General features: G+C 36.4%; 1 protein-coding gene across 1 annotated transcript; it reads right to left on the bottom strand.

Annotated features, from left to right (window-relative positions):
* Positions 1–192: 192 nt before the first annotated feature.
* On the bottom strand, positions 193–27,539 carry mkln1 (muskelin 1, intracellular mediator containing kelch motifs). The gene is made up of 18 exons (XM_066705126.1): positions 27,442–27,539; positions 25,287–25,356; positions 22,911–23,053; positions 22,235–22,323; positions 20,449–20,558; positions 18,768–18,960; positions 18,604–18,681; positions 18,341–18,406; positions 15,793–15,905; positions 14,313–14,525; positions 13,353–13,574; positions 13,059–13,188; positions 11,462–11,609; positions 10,638–10,752; positions 9,589–9,728; positions 8,992–9,094; positions 8,586–8,640; positions 193–7,918 (listed from the first exon to the last, which is right to left on the bottom strand). The coding sequence occupies exons 1-18, from the start codon at positions 27,531–27,533 to the stop codon at positions 7,797–7,799; spliced, it is 2,202 nt and encodes a 733-aa protein (XP_066561223.1). The 5' UTR covers positions 27,534–27,539; the 3' UTR covers positions 193–7,796.
* Between the last annotated feature and the right edge of the window lie 33 nt (positions 27,540–27,572).

The raw sequence follows: 27,572 nt of genomic DNA, 5'->3' as shown, positions 1-27,572 counted from the left end.
AATGGCAATTAAGTTATAAGGGTCCACCGTTTTATTCAGCTAATTGTAATAAAACCTGCTGTGAAAATAAGTATCATGAAATCAATGCAGCTTTATACAATTATGTACATCTATTAAGCAGAAAATAAATATGAACAATTTTTTTCTCAATACGAGAAGGTTTTGGTGTATTTATAAAAAAGAAAAAAAAGAAACCGTTTGTACAATTTTATTAAGAAACCTGAACAAAATACAATCTTTCTTCATATTTACATTACATACAATGTAACTATAATTGCAATTGTTCTACACATTCACCTATTCACAGAGTAGCATCTACAAACCAGATGTCCAAGGATTGTAAAATAAGGTATTCTGGGGAGGGACAAAGACTTCAAATAAAACAATGAAAAGTCAGGCCAACATTTCTTTCAGTCTTAAACTAAAACTGGAAAAGAAAAAAGCACAACAAACTGGATTTGGCAGTGTGTTTTAAAAGGTGCTCAATGTTTTTCAACCACACGAAACCAAAAGGAAAATTTAAAATGAAAAAACATGCAAACAGGGATGCAAATACACTCGTCAGTGACAATAGCCACTACTTGAGAAGCCTATTTATCGTGCAAGAGTTTTTGGAAAGAATTCAGACTCCATTTAAGGTCTTATTACTGAAAGTGCCGTAGCATGGTGCTGCCACTAGGGTGCCTGGAGAGAGAAAAAACACAACAAAACACACCCTACTAAAAGACCCAGTCTTCTATGATCTTTCACATACAAAGTGAGGCTCAATGTTTCCTGCCAAAATAACACTTTTTATATTAATATTAAATTATAATCGTAAACACCAATATCTGATTATATTAAAAAAAAAAAAAAAAATTGTGACAGTAATGTAACATTTCAACATCATATTAACAAGAATACGAATATAGCACAGAAGTGGGGTTTTGGGGTTTTGGACTGCTGGTTTCCCTCTAGATGGGGATATGTATGGGATTTAATTGCAGCCTTAACAATGAGCAATTGCAATGAAACTGAACAAATGTAAGAAATCGTGGAAAATCACTGCATGGCCAATAATCAAAGTAATTGACTTATTTTGTTCTTCATTTTTGTTATCAACCAAATTGGTATTTTGTATTGCAAAGACATTTTAGGAAACCACATACAAAGGCTAGTGAATTGATTCATGTATCTTATTAACCAATAAATGTTTCCCAGCATGAGATTAACCCTGAGTTGCATTTCACCTTCAAAATCATAATAAAATCATGAAAATTATTTAATTTGCCAGGAACAAACCAAAAAAGTTACAGTGCTATCTCATGTCCTAAAGGCGCGCTGATGACAACACACTGTAATAAAACAAAAACAAAAAACAATGAGGTGGTAGTCTGAGAAAGTGTATTTTGTAAGTAAAAGCCAATACAAATAGATTAAAAAATGTATTGCACATCCCTTGACACTTCAATGTTATCTCGTTAAATTTAAGATGCATTTCAAAGCTAATATCCCTTGAATTGACACTAATCCTTTTGAGGGTCAAATCTCACTAATAACCCCACTGAGTGCTAAAATATTCTCAAGATGAAAAGTTACCTTTCACCACACTAAAGAAACACAGAACACTAGTAAATATGTAAATTGTTTCATATTATTTTCTAATCTTATTCCCATTTAAGAACTGGGTAAGGATGCCAGGTTGAATATAGAGAAGTAACTTCTACTATACACCGGATGACAGCATAATTAGTGACATTTCTTAGCACACTTGATTAACACAGAGGTTAAAATCAGCGTTTCACACTAAAAGCTCTGTAGTGGCGTTAGCAAACGTTAATGGAGAAAGATCTTTGAAACACATTCTCCCAACAACTTTCTTATGGACTGTCACAGTAGCAATATATTCTTCAAGACACAAAATGAACGAAAAGGCATTAAGGACTAAAATATTCGATTAATCTGAACTGGTTTAATATTACACACACATGTATACATATACGTCACAAACATTCAGGATCGGTAAGAGGAAGAAAATCGCCATGAACCCGATCACAAATCTGAGTAGGGTTACCATACCAACTAAATTCAAGGACTCAGTCTGTGCCTGAAGCAAGGACTCCAACAGATCATGCTGCTTAGGACTCGGGGTGCAAACATGGCGGCTGGGGGCAATGGGAAAAGTTGTATGATGAATTGACGTTGAGCGAGAAAGAAAGAAGACATTTCCACAGTGGTACCAGGGGGTATGACTGGGGCAGGCTGCAGTGAAGGACCTGGGGGAGTAAACTGTCTCACCGAAAGAGTGAAGCAGGATCTGGAGAAGCGCTGTTAAGCACAAGCTTCAGCCAAAAGCAGCAGATGACCAGTAATGTGCGTAAAACCAATGGGATATCACAGCAGGCATAGCGCTTCAGTGTAAACATTGAGGCCGGGCTACACGCACAGACACGGTACACAAAACCCAGGGTTTGTCAGAGAACCAGAAGCCACGTGAGAGGCCAGTGTTGTGCCAAAAAAAAAAACAGGCTGTGTATCCATGGACCCCCGTTCTTCTGGGCAGTTCCAACAGTGTGAAGAAGCATTAAGTGGCTGTGAAATGCCTTTTAAATGCATGTTCAGTTAAGGAGACGAAGAGTTAAAAGCAGTGTAGCCACTTCAGGCGTCACATGTTCAACAACTCCAGTTGATTCTCAATAAAACTGCTATTTAAAGCATTTTCCCCCCTTTTCTATTCCCCATCTCTGAGTTCCGAGAGTTTCCCCAACATTTTTCATTTTCAGATGAAAGTATACTAAATCAAGGGTTTACTGTATTTCCTTACAGGCAAGTAACCACCCTTTGTAATTGTTCTCTACAGAATATATTTTTTGGTGTAAATATATACACACATGCACATCAAGTACACAAATACATATACATAGGGGTCAAAAAAGCAAAAAAACATTTAACTTACATTATAGAATATACTGCTGTAAAAATTATCTTTAATAACCGAGTTATTTCAGACAATTTAATATTTTTTTTTATAAAGAATGCAAGTGGTACTTTTTTAAGATTTGGACAAAATACACATGAATAGCAAATCATCTACATTTCAAAAAATGAATGAAATTGTTAAACTACTGTATTTTGCATTTTGGAATGTAATTATTCCATTCGGGACACATTTCACACTGCAGAAAAATTTAAGTTGTCAAAATTAAGCACCTTTCCGCAAGACAGACTTTTGTTAAAACTTTCCGTTGATGGTGACTTATCCTTTTGATCTCTACAAGCTCATATAGACAATTTATGTAACCCTGAAGACTCCTTTTGTATTCTTACAAAGAGAAATCTGCAAAGGGAACCTCAAACGCACCTGTTCTCCACTAATGCCAAAGAGGAGAAACTGGCCACATCAAGTCTGTATTACATTCAAAACAGTATTTATTAAATTATAATTCTGCTGAATTGAAAATTAAATATGAAGTGGAATTAGCCCCCCCCCCCCCCCGAATTTCTCTTTATTGGACTGTACTCATACGGCCAAAACCAGTTACAAAGCACAAACCCGCTCTACTGACAAAATATAAATCTGGCAAAAAGTGCACTTCAGCCATGTGTATGATCTGATCTTCACAAGCCCTCCATTACATCACTAATCCCCAACAGAAGTGCCAAGGTAAAGAAAAGCTGGAGGCCTGTAAGCTACCATCCAGTTGGAGGAGCCTCATATCAGAAGCGAGACGCGTTGGTCATCATGACCTCGTTACCCCCGACCATGTTAATGTATGCCACATAAAGCAAGAGTAACAGCTGCTTCTCTCTCTAACATGCTGATATAATTAAATGCCTCCTTCATGGGTCCATTACTGATCAGAGGAGTAGCTGCCTCTCTGTTAGTGGTATGAAGGTTAACAAGACTGGAAGTGCCCATACATAGGAGATTGTATCTGTGATTAGACTACTTCAACTTGACTACAGTAAATTGGTTCTTCTTGGATGGTAGGAAAATGCTTTGCATTCCAAAAAAAGACAGACAGGCCAGGTTCAGAGAGTGCTGAATAAAGTCTCTTCATCATTAGTGACAAACTCCCACACCACAAACATTAGGAGACAGGGGATGATGATATGAGGAAAAACACACATTTAATATAGATCATTAACTTAGCAGTCACTTTCATTTATCATACAAAATAATTACAGCGCTTGTCACAAATTCACCTTTAAAATATTCCATCATCTCAAAAGCAATGTAAAAAATATATGCTGCAAATAATACAAAATCCCAGCAGTTCATGTTTACTTAAAGGAATAGTCAACCCATTCACTATGCAAGCATGGACTTTTTTTTGCTCTATTAAAGTTCATTCCACAGCCATCTTTTCACAGACTATGATGTGCCAGTATTAAAATGTAGTATTTTTGGTCAGCAATTAACACACTTAAGTACCTACTATGAGACTAGTGTACTATATATTATATTATATTATATATATATATATATATATAGTTTCTGCCATTAAGATGAAAACTATGGATTTGGTTTGAAAAGGAAAACATATGTAATGTAATATAATATTGTAAAATAAGTACGCAAGTTGGGAAGGCCCACTAGGTACAAAAATCAAAGCACTTCATTGCACTCCCCCTGCTTCACACTAATATTGTGAAATTCTTGCAGAACCTTTATATGCGAGATGGTTCTTCCTTCCAACAGTGGAAAAATTAAATCATATTGCATAAACCTGATTTTCACAGTTTTCTTGTCAATACATGACTGAGGTACCATTGGATGGAAGCATGGCAAAAGCCTAGGATAGCTTTTTTTCTCTCACTTCTGTCTACAAAGCCTGTTGACATTTTACGCATTTCCCCTCTTCAGAAAACACTTTTTTTTATTGAAGTCCACTCAAACTATCTTGACAACTGCTAGCAGTCACACATTAAATATAACACTCACTTTCAGTTGTTCACCAGCAAATGTGCTCAGCATTTTTCTCTCACGTTAAAATAACGGAATAACTCACTTTATGAATGAGAAAAGAATGGTCCACTAAAAATGCTAATTGATTCTGCTTCAGGTTCAACCTCAAACTCTGCATACAGACTGATTTTGTATACATTAAGGAAGGCATGTTTTATTCTTATTAGACGTTTTAAATGTGCAATACCAAATTATATCTGATCAAGAAGAAAATCTTCCAACAATATTGCCAAGTATAAATTGAACCTCTGAACAAAGGAACTGAGCTCAAGCACGTCAAACCCCGAAGTCTGCAGTTACACTCGGGGCGATTCATGAGTTATGGTAGACCTCAGCTGGACTGATGCATGCCTTTAGATCTGTTTCAAGAACATAAGAAACCACAATTTATTTTAAACTAAGTTAAAATTCCTGAGCCTGATTTTATTTTATTTTTATTTAAACGAAGACTTTGTTGGCTGTGATACATTTTTTTCCGTTCAATATCAAAATGTCTAAAATACACATAAGGAAATGATAAATGAATTTGGTTTCAGTGAGAAATTACTCCACGGTCACACTCTACGTAGATATTATGCGCCACAGCACATGCAGACCTCTACCCATTCTCTTCTACCCGTGAAGAGGTGAATACATCATAATGAGTCTGATGTTGCTTCACACTTCTGAACGTGGCCTATTTAGCCTACTGAGTATGTTCCCAGATCATTCTGGCAAACAACCTGACCTCCCCCTGCCACACTTTACCTCTTCACACACTCACAAAACAGAAGTGTCAGCTCCGTCCTCATCAAAGCATTGCAGATATACTGCAAGGCAGAACTTATCTAATGGAGATTGACACACGTGCCCATATTAGAAGTGGCGCCTAATTGTTTTCAGCATTATTCAAACAGTCGACTTCTTTTCTGAACTGAAATTAAGATTCTCTAATCTGATTGATTTTTAGATGACAAAACGCAATGTCAAACTGCAGGAGTTTGACAGCCAGGGATCCTGGCAGAATAGCGGGTCAAATTACTGTGTCACAGGATCTGTTTAAGGTTTAATGCAATTTTCATGGACAGGTCCTGGTAAGTTAAGCAAGTAAATTAAAGTTACATTTTGGTGATACAAATTAAAGATCTTTTATGCTAAACTTTGACAATGAAAATCTCCAGTCTCCACCATTAAAATTGTAGAGAAGAGGGGAAAGCAACATTAGGCTAAAAGTATTCTTTTCAAGAATCAATGCTATCAAGTCAGTCTGAGGGGTCGAAGGCAGTGAATAAAATGGCCATAAAGTGCATTATTTTATAATTACTACTTTGGCCTGGTCAAGATCTCAGATTATTTCACTGGACTGATACACCCAAGAGAATGTCCAACTAGCACTTACTGGAAAATAATAGAGCTTCTGCAAATAACACTATCTTCCTATAACAGGAAATACAATGCAAGTCAAAGGGATATCGGGGAAAAAAAAAAACTGCCAGGTTTCTCAATAAGCATTACACAACAATTTTATAGATTTCTATTAAAATTAAAAGCAAAGTGAACTGTTTCAGAAAAATTGGCTATTAGTCACTGGGTGCAAACTTTACGGATTTTTGTTTTGGATTTATTGAACGGGAGGAATATTGACACTCACGGTCAAAGGTTAAGATTTAAAGTATTTACTATGAAAGTAATGAAAGCCACATACTGCAATCACTTAATGCACCATGCCAACGCCAGGAAAATGACACCCAAACCAAGTCCTCTCTCACATGGGTGAGACCCACAGCAGCAACAGCTTTGGCCATTTACACACCGACCTAATACCGAAATAGTTGGAAAGCTTCATTAACATTTGAGATGGCGCTTTGTCCTGGCTCTCCCTATTTGTGGCAGAATGACCTTATTGTTGAGTATTAGATACCCGGGGAAAAGTACAGGTGTAGAGTTTCAATGCAAAGTTTACAATATTGTTTTGAGAGTACACCGGTTTAAAATTGTCTTGATTCCATGCAACTGAGTGATGAGAACATGCGTTTATCAAAAGACTCCTTTTATATAGCATCTGCCAGCAATTTTCAAAAGCACTTAAAAATTAGACTTTACCCTGTGTAACAACCACAGTTCAGAAGAGCATTAACATCTGAGAGGTGAGTGTTTGATGAATCCCTGCAGGCATTTTAAAACTAATATTTAAAAATGATATGTTTTTTAAAGCCCTTAAAAATAAATAACAAACTGGATAAAATGGGAACGAGATCAATGACATTGCAAAGTCTTGACATTCGTGAAATCTGAAGAGATTCCAAAATGGTGAATGTACAGTACACACTGATTATTTTTATTTTATTATTATTTTTAAAGATACCTGCAGAAAACCACGAATCAAATATAGCTCTGTAAGCAAAGTAACTTTACAAATCAGAAACATTAATGAAAAAACTCAAAATCAAAACCTGAAGGCTTCTGGCAATTGGTGAACTGCTTTAGGCACCTAAGGCCTCACCCAAGACTGTCTTGAAAGAAAAAAAGATCTTTGCACATTTTGGCTTTTGTTAGTTCAGGTGTATCAATTTGTTCCACACTTTAGTTTACTATAAATGCACATGTAAATAAATGTACACAGGTCAAGTGCATTCCAATTTAAAATTAAATGCATGATGGGATTATATATCAAATCCTTAGGTATTTTTCTTTAAATACTGATAAACAGGGGTAAAAGAAAAGGGAAGAAAGGGGAGAGAGGGAAAAAAAAAAAAAAAAAATCAACCAGCACTTCAGAACTAGAACACTTTATAAAAATATTTCTAGTCACTATTAAATAAAATCTAAAAAGGTTTCCGCTTGAGTAACCAGCAGGAGCTTGCCTCTGCTACAGCGTGATGAGGTCGACTAGGTTGCCTTTAGGAGGAGTCATGCTGTCAGGGAAGAAGTTGACCAGAGTGTCAAACAGTTGAGTCCGCTGGGCATAAGTCTGATCCACATCTGAAAACCCTGGACAAACAACAACAAAACATTAGTTTGCAAAACAGGTTTTCCAAGATAAGCATTTACCTGCCACCAGCCCTGGCCCAAACAGTACACCATGGTTGCTTCATGTCGATTCCCAATAACACACAATTTATAGATTATATTCACACAATTAGAATTATGGTACAGGACAAAAGTTTGAGAGCACAAAACAATATATGGACTGACTGTGGGAGAGAACACTGCTAAAGGCAGTGCTAAATAAGCCATCTGAGGAGTCCTAGAGAAGCTGTATGACAATCAACTTTCAAATTTTTCAGGCAAGAGAAAGTGAAGCACATAAATTGGTTAGTAATCCAGGAAGTAGAGAGAATAAGTATATATAAATATATAGCCTCTCCCACAGCCATTCTGTTATATTATGAGCTTTCTATCTTTGGGTCTGTTGCGCATCTCAGGACAGAAGTGCTACTAGTGCACTGAACGATATGAAATTAAACAGTTTTAACATCGTGCAAGAATCGTGCCATACAGAATTACATCAGCACACAGCTTCAAAATGTTACTTGCATGAAATCACAAAATCATGTTTATTTTTTTACGAAGTATATATTGTGAGGTGCACAATCTACAAAAACAAAACATTAACCAAAGTGTACTTTTACAGAAGATAGTCACTATGGTCACTTACCTAAGGGGATGAAATCTGAGCTGGATCTGAAAAGGGCAGAGGCCAGGAGCTGAAACTGCATAAAAAATAAGGTCAAATTGAAATGTCACATAAAGAAGAGCTTACTTTGCATTAATGTAATATGCAAAAACAGTTCAATACATTCCACAGATTCCTTTAATAAAAATACTGATGAGATGTTTGTTTTCTGGGCAGAGCTGAAATACAATCCATTTTCTTTTCAGTATCATAATTGTTCCACATGAAAAGGTTGTACAACTGCAGCATTTTCAGCAATAACAATGCAAGACCTCAGCACCAGATCAATATTGACCCACCAAAAAGGCAACTTGCGTTTACTCCAATTACAGGAAGTGCTTATCAGAATGATCTTTGCAAATATCAGGCCTTGTTCTTGCATTTGTACCTCTTTAGTTTCCTCAGGGTCCGAGTGGTCCACAGTTAGAGAGAGGTCATTCTGTAAATATTTCAGTGCACTGAGAGGTTCTGTCAGAGCTCTCTCTTCAAACCTGTATAAATAATGGAAAAAACAAACCAAAAAAGACAAGAGGTAAAAAATCAAGAGCTCTCAGCAACAATTTACAATCACACAGCACTTTGTAACACTATTGCGTGTCAGATGAAATATGACGCAGTCCCACAATATTAATGGTAAAAAAGGCACTAGAGACTGAAGCTTGCAATTATGGAACATGACCACAAGGTGTCAATAAATAGCAGCAGGAAAGAATACTCTGCTAGACTTGAGAAGACATGCATGTTAACTATTCCTTCATAACCTTTTGTAGCTCCAGTAAATAGCATCTGATACATTTTGGATGACACTATCACTATAAATGAAGCCAGGCTTTTTCCACATGCAAAAAAACCCTCTTTGCCTTTCCAAATAGCTTTCATTCTAAGATACAAGTGAAGCACCTTTCAGCAGCCTCCCTCTCTGAGCACAATACAAAGTGTTCCCATTACTGTGACCCAGGAGAGCTCTGAACGCACATACACACACCTGTACTTCCTGATGAGGTATTTGCAATGTCTGAGGAGGTACTCCTTGGAAGGACGGCAGAGCTTCAAAGACCAGAAATCATCCAGCCTCATTTTGGGGGAGCAAGACTTGCCGGGGTTGCCACCAAATAAATAGTGCACCTGTGGGGGGGGGGGGGTGAAAAGGATTTTATAAACCAGCGAGCTAAAATGTCAATGCCAAGAGGAACAATCAAAACTTGATCGTTGGCTGGACCAAATTAAAAAAAAAAACTCTGACCCCCACATTGAATAGCAAAATACAAGGATGTACTCAATCGCATTTTGGTTTATGAAATGGAGGAACATGTCGTCTAACTATAAATTACACCAAGATGGTACAGTTTGCACTTTGCGATTCGTGGGGAATCAAAGTTTTGATTGGGTCAAGTCAAATGTCTGCTTAATAAGCCAGCAGATAGATACAGACACACACTGGATAAGAATAAAACCAATAATGACTGTATAATCATAACCAAAATTATAATCTGCTCTCTCATCAGTATATTTACATTAGGATTTTAAACTGTTCAAATTAGTCAAGGTGTTTAAATAAATGTTCCTGCTTTCCTTCACTCCTTAAAGACTCTGCTCTGCATTTAAACTAACAGAGCACTTAATGACCTTGTTGAACTCTGTAGATTTGTTATAGTGGCCAAATAATGGGCCTTTTTCCAAGGTGCTGAAACTGCTGATCTAGACAGATATAAAACTGTGCAGACTGTAGTCCTCAAGGAACATAGTAATGCGCCACTGCTTCAAAGACAACACCCCCCACCCCCAAACACATTTTTTGTTTTGTTTTTGTTTTAAAATTCTAAAAATGAAGAAATATCTGCATGCCACAGGCAAGGAATCACAGTGCAAGTTGTCGAATTATAAATGGTTTCATTGTGTACACTGTGCTCCGAGAAGGACACAGGTTGTTTGCGGTGAAGCACGGCAGAGTGGATGAGAAAACTCTTATCCTTCAGGAATGCCAAATTAATATCCAATTCAAGAGATGCAATGAGAGCAGCGTGTTCCAGTAACCTTGTGCAGCTCATCATACACCAGCTGGTGAGCAAAGCGGGGGCACGGCTCCTCCTCCTGCAGGGTTTTACTGGAAGTCTCCTTTACAGACTGGTCATTCTTGTACACGCAAGACCTGAGCACAACAAGACACATGGACACCATTAAGTCTGCTGTGCACCAAAGAAGCTGAAAAGAGGGGATTACACAGGCCCCAGAAAACTGCAAATAGAAAGCTAAAAATTAAATAAAGTAAAAATACCACTTTTTGTCCATTTATTTATTTATTTGACTAAACAGTCACAGGTTAAGGAAAATACTGTGGTCATGTAATTTGCAATTTAACATGATTGTTATTTCAGATTAAACACAGCAACTATTTAAGTTCAAGGTTTATTTTGATTCGACACAAAACTGATTAAAAAAAGGAATTTTACCTTTGCTCTTCCATTGAAATTTAAATATACCAACAGTCAATGGATTTCATCTACGTTTAAAATTACTAGTGATGGTGCATATAATCTTGTCCCTAACTCGAAACAGAATTCCTGAGAAACCTTTTTGGAAGAATTGTTGACAAATAACTACTCTACTATGCGCAGAACTCAGAAGTTGAAAAGCACTATCAGCATTTCCCGTACCATTACACACATGCTCTGCCCCCTACTCATTAACAACGCAACCTCCCCCATTCAACGATCCGCTAGCACTGCCCTCGTCAACAATTTGGTAACTGACCACCCTGCTTATGCAAATTTCTGGTGGCATTTCTGCTGACTACTATTACCCACACCCCCACACCACCTCCCCCCCCAAAAAAAAGACTTTTAGTTGAATTGTCTCACCAGCTATTGCGGGCAATATCATAAATCCAAAAGGAGTTCCTAACATTTTCTTCCCGTTTGTCCTTGTCCTTGCTGAGCCCAGACAAAACGTGGATCTCATTCAGTTCGGGGTCAATGGTGGCCCTCTGTGTAAAGCCAGTCATCGGGACTGGGAGGAAGAGCACAAACACGACATAAAAAAAAAAAACAACAACAACAAAGCTCTAAACCACAGTCATTTCACATTAGGAGGTTCAGTTTTGTCAGACACAAAGAAATCATACACTGCCTTAACGGGATGTTTCATACAGCAATGACAGAGGGGAGGTGCAAGATCTGGAGTATGAATATTTCAAGCTTGCATTGCATAAATGATTCGATATATTTCCTGATCATTCAGATGGCGAGGTATTCATACCCCTCCAAGTCAGCAAGCAGGGAAACGCGACTTCTCTGCGAAGACTGGGAGATTCTGTGGGTGATCCAGAACTCAATACTGACAAACATGTGCACATGATTATGAAAATCCTGCTTTGAACGACTATTTATTCCTAGTACATTTCCTTGCCAAACACATTCCGTTCTTAGCACTCATTAGTAATCAGGATTACCAATGTAATACAAATATTTATACATGTTTTTTTGTTTTGTTTTTTTGCCCAGACTGTTCACTGAGATGGTTCAACTTGTTCACAAAAACAATGTCATTTTGTTGTTCTAGAATAATTGTCATTTTGTGGTTTTGTTGAGTAAACCTTTTGTGCACCTGAAGTGAAAGCTCCAGTATATAACATTGGCCCCCCACCCCAGAAACAATCCAAACACATTTTATGTATTGGTATCAACAAACCGCTTCCTATTTCGGTAAATTCTGTTTTTACTTCATGAAAGGCCAATCAAACTAATGTGCATGTGTGGTTTACAATTAACTGAAATGAGTGGGTGGTGTTTTACTAAGAAGTGAAACTGACGTTTGGAAGAAATTGGATTCTTGGAACATGACCCAAAGTGGCACTTGCATTCTTCTAATGTAGATTACTCCATTCGGAGGTGCTGGAAAATAAAGTGTTTATTACAAATAGAGTTTTGCCACTCCAGCATGTCATTAGTCTTTTTTTATATATTTCTAAAGGATTGTAAATTTAGTTTCTATTGCACAGTAGTATTTAGTTTTATTAAAATTCATGTCCCATTTAATCTAATGACCTGATTAACTCTTGCTTCCACAGCGTTTTTAAAGTAAAGTTGGAAGTAGTCAGGCCCACTTGTGAACAAAATCCTTGCTTAACAACTGTGTTTTGAAGTCAGTTGTGTTTCTTTTACTATTTTACTATTCACAGTTCAGGACCACCCACTGTTCTCTTACTCCCCTGGCTATTTTCCACACACACTTGCTGCTTTCGATTAGACAGTCAAAATGATCCCAGACTGATCTCCCTCTTCAGAGGCCACCAGTTGTTTTTGAGAACATTTAGTATTTAATAGCAGATCGCATAAACTAATACAAGAACAATCAAAGCATAGCAGAACTGACAGTGTAGCTAATTTATGTTGCAATTATATATATATATTTAAGTGTATGGACTAAAAAAGGCAAGACAAATTAATGCCAACTCACCCATGCCAGAGTCTTTCTTCGTGCCATCCGATATAATCTCAACGTGATCATTATCCACGTCGTAACTGAAGAAATCATTCAAATAGGTTTTGGATCTCTGGCCTCCAAAGACGTACAGGCAGCGGTTTCTCTGAAGAGGGAAAAGGATAAACAAATAAAATATGGGTTATACTTCACAGGGAAATATGAAGAGAACATTGTCCTAGACTTTCAAAGAACAAAAATAACTCTCTTTAGGCAAGTATAATTTAGGATGCATGATTTCACTGTTCACCAAGGACTGACAAGACTCACTGTGTGGAAGAGCATACAGTGGCCTATCCTGGACTGGACATCTTCCGGCCCAGCATTGCAAGAGTCCTCCCGCAGGAGCTTCCAAGTGTTAGATTGGCAATGATATGCAAAAAGCCCGCTGAACTGGGGATCGGATGTCCGACTGTCATCTACATTCCCATTGCACGTTAGTATTCTTCCCCCAAATGTGTAGATCATGTGTTTTTCAGAGTCCATGCACATCTGTAATACGAGAGCACGTTTTAATATTCACCAATTAATCAAGTGCTTTGACTCAATACACAGGTCGCTCATGTTGAAAGCAAACACCGCATGCATAAGTACAACAGTCGTTCTGTTTTTTTGCCCCAATAGTAGCTGCTAAGTGACAGTACGTTTGTATTCCCTACCCGGAATGTCACGTCTTGGGAACATCCCAACTCTGTCAGCATGAGAAATGCATTAGGAAATGAGAAACTCTGTTCTGTCATTTTCACCATGTAACGCCAATGCTGTGGATTATTAAAGAACGTACCAGATGGAACTTTTAACAGTTCCTCCACTGATTAGATAAAGTATTAGAGCAACAGAAAAAATACCACACAGCAAATCATAATGTAGGGCACAGACCCAGCCATTCAATTAATGACTGCTATAAGTCTATGATAGTCTATGATACCTCTCTGGAGGTATACTAGTACCTGTAAGAGGTAATCTGCCTGTTTTAGACAGATTGGGGTTAAACACACGCACACACAAATACCTTTTGCTTTAGCTGAGAATTCAGTTTTTTTTCATAGTAGGATTTAAATAAGATGTAGACTAACAGACAGTGTGTGTGCACACTTGGCAATGATCACACATTTTGTATAATGATCAATAGAGGTTCTTTTGACTCATCTGTCAGTTCCCCTGATTCCAAGGTGTATAGTTCTGTGGTCAATAGCATCAAAGCATTACATGTACTTTAATATGCATTACCTGATGATCAAATACAAGCTTGGGCCCACCGTCCGCTGAGGTATCTTCACTGAGTAATGTCCATGTGTTAGTGTCGATATCATAGCGATAGAAATCGCTTTTTAGAGACTTGCTATTCCTCACAGAGGAGTCCAAATAACGTCCTAATGTGTAAATCTGTCTCCTCTGGGAGTCTATACACATCTTATGGCAGGATCTGGCACTGGGACCATTCTGTGAATAAAAAAGTTCAATTAGAAATCAGTGTGAGGCATGCAAATAAAATACGTAAAATATTATCAAACATAGGGGGTTTCAACTTGCTGGTTTGGACGGCAACACAATAATACTCCATGAAGCAATATAATTTTAAAGATTGAGGAAGGAAAAAAAAAATTAAAAATCTTAAATAAATTTGAAATCATAAAAAAAAAACATTTAAGAACACTATTTGCCAATGTAATCTATAAGGGGCATAGTGCTTACATTGTAGTAACATACGTATTTCAAAGTTGTATGCAAATTGAAATATGGAAGTAAAATAAGATTTTGCACAAATGTTCTAATTAACTAAATAAAATAAGTAAAGGAGATCAGACACTGCTGGAATATTCAGAAGAGTCAGATGCATTACATAAATATGAAATGGCAAGTTTCACACTGACAGAACAGTGAGTCACTGTCACCGTGAAAAACAGTGACCGGAATAATGCACTGCTAAAGACGAAGCTATTGTGCTTCTGGCCAATTAGTCTGGACGCCTCTGCATTTCCGCTTTCATATCAATGCCTTCTGTATTGTGCTAAAGTACAAGAGGCCTGATTATTTGCAAAGGAGGCACATGTATTCTTTTTGTTGGATAACAGAATTACGGAGCTAGAAAGTGAACAAGGAAAACAAGGGGCGTTTCAGTTGGCCTTACGTAAAACACATTGTGTGCTTCAAATCAAGCAAAGAGGTATTCAGACTCCCCCAGAAGTGTTCTGCATTTTCACTCAGCCTTCCAGGGTGGAATCACGCTCTGCAATTCAATTATCCAATGGCAGAACAGCAGCAAAGGGTAAACATGATGACAATAAAATGTCAACTTAAGAAATGGTCTGTTAACATCAGGCAAGAACCATTGAAGAAAAATATTGCTAAAAAATATATCTGTACCATCTGCCTTAATTGTTACAATGCTGGATGAATGTCTCCCCGATGTATTTGCACTTGTTTTTGCAGGTCATGGCCAGCAAAGCTGACAATTTCATTTTCCACTCTTTTATGTGGTCCGGTTCTAGGTCTATTTTCATCTCTTGGGATCCATTCTTTGGTTTATTTCATTCATCTTTGGTTGGTTCTTCTTGCCATAGATGCTGTCCATTGCCATTTTAACATTTTCACTCAATTATGTAACATGCTTTAATTTCTTCTCAAATTAATTAATTTGTCTGTTTCTTGCAGTTATTCCAAATATTCATACATATATAAAAATCAGAACATAAATAATTGCACAAACCTCTTTCTCTGTATCTCTCGAAATGCAAAGCCACTGATTTTCTTGAACACTGTATGCCCAGAAATCAGCCAAATCCTGGGTACCATCCCAGCCACCAAATAAATACACGGTTTCTAAAAAATAAAAACAATTATCACCATTATCATCATCATTATTATTATGATGGTGAAGGATAAAAAACAAGTATTCAGACAAAAAGCCTGGTGCAGCTTCATTTCATTTTCTATAGTTCTGAACTTTAAAAAATATATAAAAAATAAATTAAAATCACACTTTTGTATTAAACACAAGCAAAAATAGCTAAGTTAAAAAAAAAAGTTTCCAGATTTCTCTAACTCTTAAAAACTCGGTGTGATGTACATCTCACAAACATTTGACGGGCTCAACAAAAATAGATTATGCCTAATTGCCAGGTCTCTGTATGTGACATATATGACACACAAGTCCCCTGAGGGTTAATGACAAATAGGCCTGAAATAGTTACCATCTCTAAACAACAACAACAACAACAGGAACAGAGGTCAACAGTCTGTTGCTGCAAAACAGGTTATTTGAGTTCATTAACTCCAATTACCTTCCTACTGGACACAGAGCTCAGTGTTTCGGCCCCAGTTAGCCTCTGTCATGTATAAATTCTCACAGCTCCAAACATCCACACCACAACAACAGCTTTATTGAAAGCTTGGGCACAATACAAGATCTGGCTTTGTCTGTACATCCTGCTGGGGACAAGCCAAAAGGGTGACGGCCACATGTAGATTTATTTTCCATTCTAGGCTACACACCATAGCCAGTGGGATAATATAGACATATTACACATGAATAGTTATGTATTAGGGCTGGGCAATATGACTTAAAAATTATAATCTCAATATTTTTAGAAGTTTGGGCGATACACGATATATATAACGATATTTATTGTTTTTATCCAATCAAGCCACAAAATAAGACCAAAGACATTCAAACTACAAGTATTTCGTTAATCCCCCAATAAGCAAAACTAACAAATACTACATGCAGGCTGTAACAGTAAATATATGCAGAATGCAACACATTACAGGGCAAGTGTTGTGCGATTACTATTACATGTGTTATGTTGTTATGGGATATATATATATATCCCATAATATATATATATACACACAAGTTTAAAAATAGCTGGCGTTACAATAGTTTTAATAAATCTTAAATGCGGGGTGCCTTATCCCAGGGATTTTATATAGAACACTTATCCGGTCAAGAAAGGACAGCAGCTCCCGTCTAAAAACAGTCCATATTCACCGATGTCTCAAAAATTATTTATTAGAGAAAAAGTGAACATCATAATGCTTAAGCGTTTCAACTTATCTTCCTCAGAGCACATATATACATATATACATTATGATTTACTGTCACATAACAACAATAACACAAGTGATAGTAATCACGCAACACATGCGCTGTAAAAAGTACAGATTCAGGTAGATTTAGCACAGCCGGGTTTATAGTGGCGCATTAACATCTCCTAGACAGAGACATTTCTTTCTGACTGTCGCGTCTCGATTCTACTTACAAGTACAGCACGTTGTTAATACAAAATAGTTATTATAATAATAATAATAATTATTATTATAATACAACTGTTGAACCACTTCACCATCTTAATAAAAAGAAAATTATACTTTCTGCATGTGTTTGCATTGCTTTCCAATTCATTAAAATGCAAACAAACGTATTCATTTTATACAAATGATATCAATCTAATTAGTGGGGGTGGGGGTGCTTGCAGATCGAGTTCAGCCCGGTGACGAGAGCGGGGCGCAACGTGTGCGCTTGTGCACTAAAGTATCTCTTGGTTGTGTTGGTTATTGTGTGTCACTTCTCTCTCCTCATGTCTGTCTGTGTTCCTGATGCACATTTCTTGCCGCATCTGACACGTGTGGAAGAACTGTGAAGAACGCAAAGCGTCCTAATGACGAAAAATACTGCCGTAAAGACTGCAATTTGCGACACCACGATATAAACGATATAGCATAATATGAAACGATAGACGTTTTTCTATCATCATACGATATATATCGTCATATCGCACATCCCTATTATGTATAAAATCCTATGAAACATGTATGTGTAACCCTTGACAACCTGCACACAGAAAGCTGACGGAGCAGCGATTGAACCAGTATGATTATCAATGTATATACCAATAACATAAATACATAATCTATTATATTGCCTATATATACACATGTATATATGTTTTTAATGTTCTAAAATATTAATATGCTGTATAATGGAGTCCTGACCTACTTTTTGTTCATTTGGTAGTTTAGTGTGAACTGTGGGACTTCCTAACACCTACTGGAGCTCCCCTTAAGCAACGCAGTCAAAGCCATTCATAATCATAATGTTCCAGAACTGTCTGAAGATCTCAGGAGAGAGAAAGAGAGAGGAGAGAACGAAAGAGCACATACCAGGACATATTCTGGCAGTTCGATCTCTGTATCAAGTCTATGCCGGTAAGGGAGTTCAGCTGCTCCACAAGCAAGCACCACGGGTCTGTTCTTACCTGTCTGAACATCAATCACCATCTGATGTCCTCCCCTCATCCCTGGACGGTTATCATCGCCATCACCTGGAAATAGAATGACGTCAATGTGCACAATTCCACTCTCTCAGAAATCCCTCATAAAACAAATGTTTGGTCTTTGTTTGGGTTTGGTCATATTTACATACATGCACATACTTTCAAACAAACACTGAAATAAATATAGTAATTATGCACTACTTGTTTTTATTATAATTATCATCTAGAATTATTTATAAATGTACCTTTGATGCTTTTGGGTATAATCTGACTCCATCGTGGCTTGTACTCCTGCTGGCCAATATACTGGTTAAATAAGCCATCTGAAAGAAAAGCCAAGATAAATTACATCAGTTTATGTTAAACAGGATCAATAAGCCAAAACATGGCAGCCCATAGTCTAAATTACCGTGCACAGCTTTGTCTATCAGCTCCTCGCAGGCATCGAAGTCTCCCTTCAGCACTAGCTTGTCGTGCAGCTCTGTGAGCATGGGGTGCTCCAGCGCAATCTTGGTCTTCTTCTGCAGCGACTCGAAGGCCTCTGTGTAGTTGTGCTGCCGGAAGTGCTTCAGACACAGTCGAATGGCTTCCTGTTCACGGTACTACTAGAACACAAGGGATGCCTATAAATAGGGCTTCTGGGTGGACCATTAAGATAAGATTAGCACAGCAATGACTATGTGCATTTGACATTTATATCCCTATACAGTAAATACTAATTTATTACCCAGGCAGGAACAAGCAGTCGCAATAAATGTAGGGTTGGAGAGAAATTCTGCTGTCTCAACCTATTCCTGGTCTTTATGTTGCTTAATTGCCCCCCCACATAGCATTATCTTTAACCTATCCTTGGTGGAATCGATGGAGAAACTTTCAGTGTCAGAGGGAAGAGGCAATCTTCTCATCATAGAACTTAATCCCAGATGCGTCTCTGGGTGTTCCAAAACATGTAGAGGAAGCAAAGTTTTGCAATATACATGTCTTTTTAATTTAAAAAAAATAGACAATAATGGGAGAACTCTGTGGAGGATATCCTCAAAAGAAGAAAATGATTAAGTTTGATATAAGAGGGAAAATAATGATTCAACTCTTATAACCCTGGTTCAGTTGTTTCATGGTTAACTGTAAAAAACGTGCACGCACTCACACGTAAACAATGTCTATTTAGGGGATGAATCTGACATCCTGTTTCTTTGTTAAAACACTAGGTGGCATCAAAGAAAAAGTGAAATCCTTGTTAGATTTGTTTGAGGATACATATATGTATGGTTCAAAAATAATTGCCATCTGAAAGAGTTCTCAAAACTTTTTTTTAACCAATTCATTAAAAAATGTTCTTGAATGTTCTTCTTCAGCTCAAACAAATAGGTCATTTAAAAGTAAGAGAAGCCGGGCGGGTGCGGTTCTGCACAGCCTACAATCAATAGAAAATTGAGTATACTGCAATGATATTGGATGCCTGCAGTTTAAAATTGCACCAGGTATTGCGAGGTTCACTGGAACATTAACGTTCAGTACTGACTTTTTTTTTTTTTTTTTTTTTTTTTTTTTTAATAAATTAAGCTCACTAAAGCATCAGCACCATTCCTCACATAGAGCAATGAAAATAGTTCATGCCCTTTCCCAATGTACTGCATTGACTGATGACAAAGCAACTGTGTGAACATAGCCTCAGTATCCTATAACCTTGAGAAAATGTATACAAAAATGTTTAGATTATATTGGTTTACTTTGTTACTTTACCACGTCGGTACTGCATCAATTAACTCCTTAATACAATTTCCATTTCACTTCCAATGATGTTGCAAAGAATAAAAGAAAAAACGGAGGACACATAAGCACTGAATCATCCTTGGCAAGTGTTTCTCTCTCCCTCCAAGGACGAGCATAAGTAAATTGATCCGATTCTGGCAGTGAAATGAATCCACATGGGGGTTTTGAGTATAAGGTTAAATTGAATAGTGTGTATTGTTGGTAGGAAGTATGACATACAAAACAGCACAGAATAAATAAAAAAAGTAAAACTGAGAAAGAGCGTCACAGTATTCATCCCAAGTGAAGATGATACATTTACAGAAACGCAGGCCTACCTTGCTGTACCAGTCAAGGCAGGGCTGAACCACCTCAGGTTCATCGATCCCGTGAAGCTCTATATACCAGATACTGAAATTGAAACTGGGCCCCCAGGACATCAGTGGTACTGTTATGAAGAAAGATTTATTCAGTGCAAGAAAAACAAAACAAAAACAGTGAACCAAAAACACTAATCTAAATACAGTACATAACTTGTTCCTGGGCTAAAGAGAAGGACAAGCCCAATCATTTTCTTGAAATGTCTACTTGTTGTTGATTGTAATCACAGCACATGTGAATACATTCAATAAACTAAGTCCCAATATTCTCTTTTTAGAGTGATGAACAATTGGATCTGATTTTGTTAGAAAGTAGTTCCAAAAAGGATTCCAATTAGTTGTTTTTGTTTTTAAGTATGACAAAATGTATAAATGACAAAAAAAAATTTGATGACACTTTTTGATAAATAAATTAGAAAAATGAAATGGCAGTGTAGACTATTACTAGAAAATGAAAAGTAAAGCTAACCACCCAAAACACCCCCCCCCAAACAATCCTACTTAACACTAGGGCTGGGTTTTAAACTTTAAAGCGCATGTGGATCACCCCACGGCTAAAGCCAATACGCAAGCACCCTTGACAACATGCGATTGGCTCCCCCCTGCAAAACACCAGTCGGCTGTTTTGCACACACTAAACTTAGCCTTGCACGATTTTGAAAGTTAAGGTATGCTTACTTAACCAATTTTATTCAGACTGTAGTGAAATAGAAAATTTAGCTTTTGAGTGATAATACATCAGGGAGCTAAATTTTATTTAATGGGGGGGGTGCAGTTAATACATGTGGTGACATTTAAAAATAAATATTAAAATGCAGTTTTTTAACAACTTGCACTATTTTGAAAGACACAACTCTAAGCCTTGGATAATTTGCCTTTATTTCATGGTAGTTTATACATTTGGTATTATTATTTTTTGTGTAAAAACAAAAGCAATTTATTTTAGTTATTTATATTTGTTAAATAAAAAGCAATTCAATTTAATATTTCAGGCCTGGTCATCAATGTTTAACATTAATCTTTATATATTAATCATATTATAGAAGTTAGATGGTTCCTTGTACAGTTCATAGCATGAATTCTCAATCTCTCTTATAAGCAATATTGGTATTGTAATTATCACTATTCCCAAATTAAATTGATATCAAATCGAATCAGGAGATTGGTGCCAATACCCAGCCCTACTTAACACATCCTAAGTTAACAAAACAGTGTAATTGTGAAGCGCTGTAACTGGATGCTGAATACTGACTACAAATAGTAGCTTGGTATAGTCTATATTTGTCTTCGTCTGCAGCAAAACTGGAGACATAATTAGTTCCGTTCCTCATTGTTTCTCCATAAGCCAATAAGCACTAATAACATTTTTTAAAAAAGAGTGCACACACACAAAATCACCTAATGTTTTACAACTGGTTAAAAACCAAGTTCATCAACGTGTCTGCAGGCGTTTTGAATAATATTTTAATACATTAGCGTGGCTGAAATCGGTAAAGTAGAACTAGTCAAACAACAACTAATTTTATACTGTTGCTTGACATCAGCACCCATGAACACAACTGTGAATCCGCTGACAGGTCATTCTATCAATAAAAACAGACCCTGCACAGTTCTAATTTACAAATCCAAATTTAAGTGTAGATATAACTCATTAATCACAAGCACTTGCTTTTGATGCTTATATAAATAGTTGACAATTTGCAGTTGTTTTTTTAGCATTTGGGCATCCGCAGTACAGCCTTACCTATCTTGATGAATCTGCAGGGGAACATCTGTTCATCAATTTTGTGTTTTAAAGTAAACGTCTCTTTGTTGTAGTCATTCTTAAGGCCACTATGAAAATACATATGCAAATAAATAAGACAAACAGCACTGGGAAAAACCAAACACAAAAGAGTAAATTTGAAATATAAAATGACAGACATTTGTCAGATTTAATACAGATTCTAATCAATATTGCCTTTAAAATGGGAGAATTTAGGCATTAAGGATTTTAATTGGCAGTGACATTTAATCTCAAACACAAAACATAGAAGCAGAATGTGTCAACTCAAGCAGGCTTATGAAGGTTATTCCCAACCCATCGAAATTGCATTATAGTAGAATTTGAAAAGATTTAATGGATATAATAGTGAAAACATTCTCCCTGCACCATGAGTATGATCACATTTCAATATTTTTAGGACTTATTTTAAGTAATTTAAATATTTAGGACTGTGAACATGGAAACAAATTATTTTGGATTTCAAACAGGATGAAAAACAAAATCCTCCCTTGCTTGCTTAGCCTTTGTATGAACATGCATACTTATACATTTAACCAAAACTATTCTAATAATTTATGCATACGTGTTAAGAGTACGATAAACAGAAGCAAGACTATTTTGTTACAACTTCAGTTGATCCGTTCCCCCCACTTGCCTCGATAAGAGTTCAGTCATGTTTTCCTCACTCATCCCTCCGAAAACTTTGAATTTCTTCAGGTTGCAGACATGTGTTTTTTCATACTTCCCAAAGGTAACGCTTTGCACTATAGCGGGCCTTTCCATTTTTAAGATTAAGTACTAATAAGACAAAAAATAAACAATAAAAAGTAGTTAGTAGAAGAAAAAAGAAAAAAAAAAAAACCTTCAGGAATGGATGTATAATCCCAGTTCTCTAATGCTCACTGTAAACATTATATTAATTCATTTTTGGAAGCCAAATTCCAACGCATCTACTGAACACCTTACCAGCTGGTCTAAATCACAAGGTCCCAAATGTTTATGCCTGTAAGTCACCCCGGATAAGGGCGTCTGCCAATAAATAAATAATAATGAAAAAGGATACATGTTTCTACTGAAGCCAGAGGGCCAAAATCTACACCAATATAGTATAATAAGTATTTACTTTTAGTGACATTTTCAGTTGAAAGGAATTGACTTACTGTAGCAGTCTTGTGCTTAAATATAAATATCACCCTCTCATCAGTATGTTTTGGGCTTTGGGCTAGCAAAGTTTTTTCATTGTATTTTCCACTCATAGTATAATGCTGAATTTGCATCTGGCTTTTCATATTTTAACACAGTTTTCTTTTTTTTCCTTTTTTAATTAAAAATATTGATGAAAAAAAGTTGATATATTTTTATTCTACCCTTCCGTGGAGAAACCCAGTTACGGTGACAGGCCTGATTTGTCCAACAGGCAGCAGTTTGGGCATCTATTTCTTCTCAAAAAGGAACTTATTTTTAAATATGCCATGTCAGATTCAATAATGTCCAAAAACAAATGGTAATTCTGATGGCTTATCCAAGTGTTTCCAAGAAGTCTAATGTGTTTAACCCAAGGTAATGGATATTCAAATCGATCAATTAAAACAGCTGATAAATTATTTAAAATCAGTTTCAGGCAGAGGCATTTCAGCCATCATTTTTCAGCCAGTAAGATTAACAAATCAAAATGATTTAAAGTATCATAAATGTTAAAACATAGTCAATAGGTAATTAAAAGAATGAAGAATGGCTTTTTCTCATGTTCTTTTCACTGTTCTGCAGTGAATTCAGAGCCCCTTGTGGTTTAATAATGAGTAATCAGGAGATTTCACCTTAAGCTTGTTAAATACCAAAGGATTTTTAGAAGATTCTTCATTAGTTACAGTCTGCAGCAACATTAAGATTTATATACAGATATATGTATGCACACTAGACCTAAAAAATACAGGAACTTTGTTGCTTGAATGTACCAAATATATTCAGTTCAGTAACAATTAAGCAGTAACTTAAACACAGAGCAGCATAAATGATTCTACTACTTGCTCGATACCTAGTAATGATGGCAGTTACAATTATAGATAATATTTGTAACAATAACAATTGTTATCATAATTTTATCATGATGTTACTTATAAAATATTCCTAATTTGTAATAAATACTAAAAGAGTCCACAATTATTTGAAAATTCCTTATCTAATGGTATTAATGATATTTAGATGTCATCTTTTCAAAAGTATAATATGGGGAAACAGTCAATCCTGTGTTCTAACGTCACACTTAAATAAACTAGAAAATAGATGCACTCGGGAACACTATGTTAAGATTAATTTTGTCCTTAAGTTATTAAAACACTTCAATTCTGTGTTAATTAGATTTTCCAAATACAAAGGAATTTAACTGAATCTTTGCAAAATAAATGGATAAGCTTACTTATTCAAAATCAAATCAGATTTACACAAAATGCACCTGAAATTTGCAAACAAATAGTGTTGCTGAACACACACAAAACACATGTACAGTAAATGTGACGTTAACATAGAAAGGAACTTGACTATTCTCTACTGAGAAGCCAACTTCCACTTTCAATTTCCTTTACCACGAGTCTTGTGTTCACAACATCATGGCCACATAGACTTAGCAGTCAAATGAAAGTGTCATGTAATCCTTTTAGATTAGACCTAACCTACCAGAGGTTTACCAGAAAATAAAATAAGGAAGCAATGTGATGAAGAAAATGGAACAGCCTTTAACTCTTCAACTATATGTGGCAAGAAAATAAGCCTTGAGATATGTCAGCAAAAGAAGATTGTAAAGCACAAAGCAAGCGAGTTGAGTAACTGCTGTTATAAAAAGAGAAAATTATCTGTCACCTTAATTTAACTGGAAATCAATAAAATAAATATTTGCAGTAGGCAAACCTCTGCCACAACCTGAGCCATGATGGATTTTTTTTTAAATAATAATTTAGAAAAGTACTTAATTATCCAAATTATCAGACAATGCTACCTTGTGTGTAACAGAGATTGAGCAGTAATATGGATTTACCTGGGGGGGGTAATTGCTCTCCGAAGACCACCTGGAAGACTGGTCGCTAGGTTTATCCACCAAAATATTCCTTAAAAAATAAAATATAAGAGTCAGAAGTGAGGTTTACAATAAATAGCACCCAACAAAAAGAAAGGTCTATAATCGTTTGTTTGTTTGTTTTTGTTACAAAAGTCGGTTGGTGGAAATGTGATGCAAGATTTGGACAACAGTTTAATGTTATGTTCATTTTCATACACAAAGAATTTTAACAGACATAAATAAGCACTTTGTTAACAACCCAGGAGGTGTTTTTTTCTAAAAGAAATAAACAATAATCATTACTTGCCAACAAATAAATAGCCTACATAAAAAACACTGGTGGTTGTTTAATAGGAGCTTGCCTGGTGTTTATAGCAATCATAGTCTCTCGCTCTGAATTGGAGCTTCTAGACAAAGTCTACTCCACAATCAGAGTTTTGCCAGGAATTTGTTTTGACCGAAAGCTGACCATAAAATCACTTGACTTCACTGCAAATAAATAATTTTAAAAAACAATCACCTAGATTGCCATGAATTAGCTTCTTTTCAAATAACTTGAGGACTGATATTATAAGCCTGGTGTCAAAAAAAAATTAAAAAAAAAAAAAAAACGATTTGAAAAGTACCTTAAACAAGACAGATAAAAAGCACAGAGCAAGACTTATCTGAGTTAGGCTTCATACAAACACTGAATAGTTTACAAAGCACTCTCAGCACCAACCATTTCATAAGGATTCCTGTGATGTCACAAATATCACAGAAAAGGAATTGGGTTTGTTTGCAAAAGCTGAAATATATCTATTTGACTAATATCATGAACCACAGAGATGATATAAGTAGGCTGAATTCAAAAGTGTCTTGAAACACTTGGGAGAAGTCTTGTGCGCTGGAATAGAGGAGGTCAAGGAAGGGGATGAATTTCAAGAAATTGAGCCTCACAGACACATGCTGACCAAGAGATCATACACAGAAGCAACTGACGTACGTACCAATGACGTGATCACCTTGATTCAGTTAACATAATGGCTCAAGACATTACATTTTAAAGTAATTTAAGGTGTTGACACCTATGCTACCAAAAAGGATTTAAAATAAGATTCTTACAAAAGAAAAAAACAACAACAAGATGGCAACATTTAAAGTTTAAATGCATTTATTTCTCTGCATTATTAAAGGTTATATAATAAGAAATATTCCCTGTTTATTACTTCATATAATAAAGCTCTGGTCCTGCATATCCAAAACACTGTAAGGACAACACTATACCCATCAAAGATCAACATGAACAGAATGATCAGTATTGTTAATGCCTCTATTCAACATCTTCTGATTATGATCACGTCAGGTTACATTATGTCACAATGTGAGTGAAGAACAGTAACGTTTTCCAACATATTACTGGAAAAGATCATGTGAATAATTATATATCTCTTGGTACAGTATTTGAATGGTAAAGTATAGATCTTTCACCAGTGGGTCGAATTATATCGATTAGGCTCCATTATATAACAGGCATTTCAGAGCTACGAGTGAACCGCACACTGTGGTATCTAACGTGGTTTTCTTTCAACACCATTTGTTCAAGTATATTTGAATTGGCTTGCTATACAAGTATCGTCACGAAGTTAAATTAGCGAGAAGCGGTCAAAACAGCAGGTAAACACTGGGCAAGTGTCAAGAGCTGTAAACAAGCGGCAGACTGACGCAGATGGACAATTATACACTGACGCCGGTTCCGCGTTAAAAACGTGAACACAAGAGGAATATCGGGTTCAGAGATACAGTCAAACAGTACGTGTTTATATACACTTGGCCTACGTAGCTGCCTAATAATAGTATGCTTTAGTTTGGGTTTGTTTACCCCCGTGCTTTTTAACGTGCTAAAACACCACCTGTATAGTTTATTAAATGCATTTCGATCAAGATGAACAGCGTATTATTTCATAATAAATAAATACATATTCTCATAGTGCTGTTGTTGTTTTGGGGTTTTTAACAAATGCAAAAGGCCAGACTCTGGGGGGGATACTAGGCCATGGATGCATGTTTTCCTCCGCACTGACGACCGGACACGACACCTCCACCTGCAAACACCACAGAAAGAAATTAGACCTTCAAATGAAGCATTACTCACTCTGGTAGGTACGTAGAGGAGTACGAGCTCCATTTAAAGACACTGTAGGAGAGGACCCTGTTCTCTGGAACAGCCGCCATCTTGTTGAGCATATAACGAGCATCGGTGATGTGCAAGGAAGGGTATCGACT

Source organism: Amia ocellicauda, chromosome 5 (assembly GCF_036373705.1).
Source record: "Amia ocellicauda isolate fAmiCal2 chromosome 5, fAmiCal2.hap1, whole genome shotgun sequence".
NCBI lineage: Eukaryota > Metazoa > Chordata > Actinopteri > Amiiformes > Amiidae > Amia > Amia ocellicauda.
Note: the sequence above shows the minus strand (reverse complement) of the source record. Positions and strands in the feature narration are given on the sequence as shown.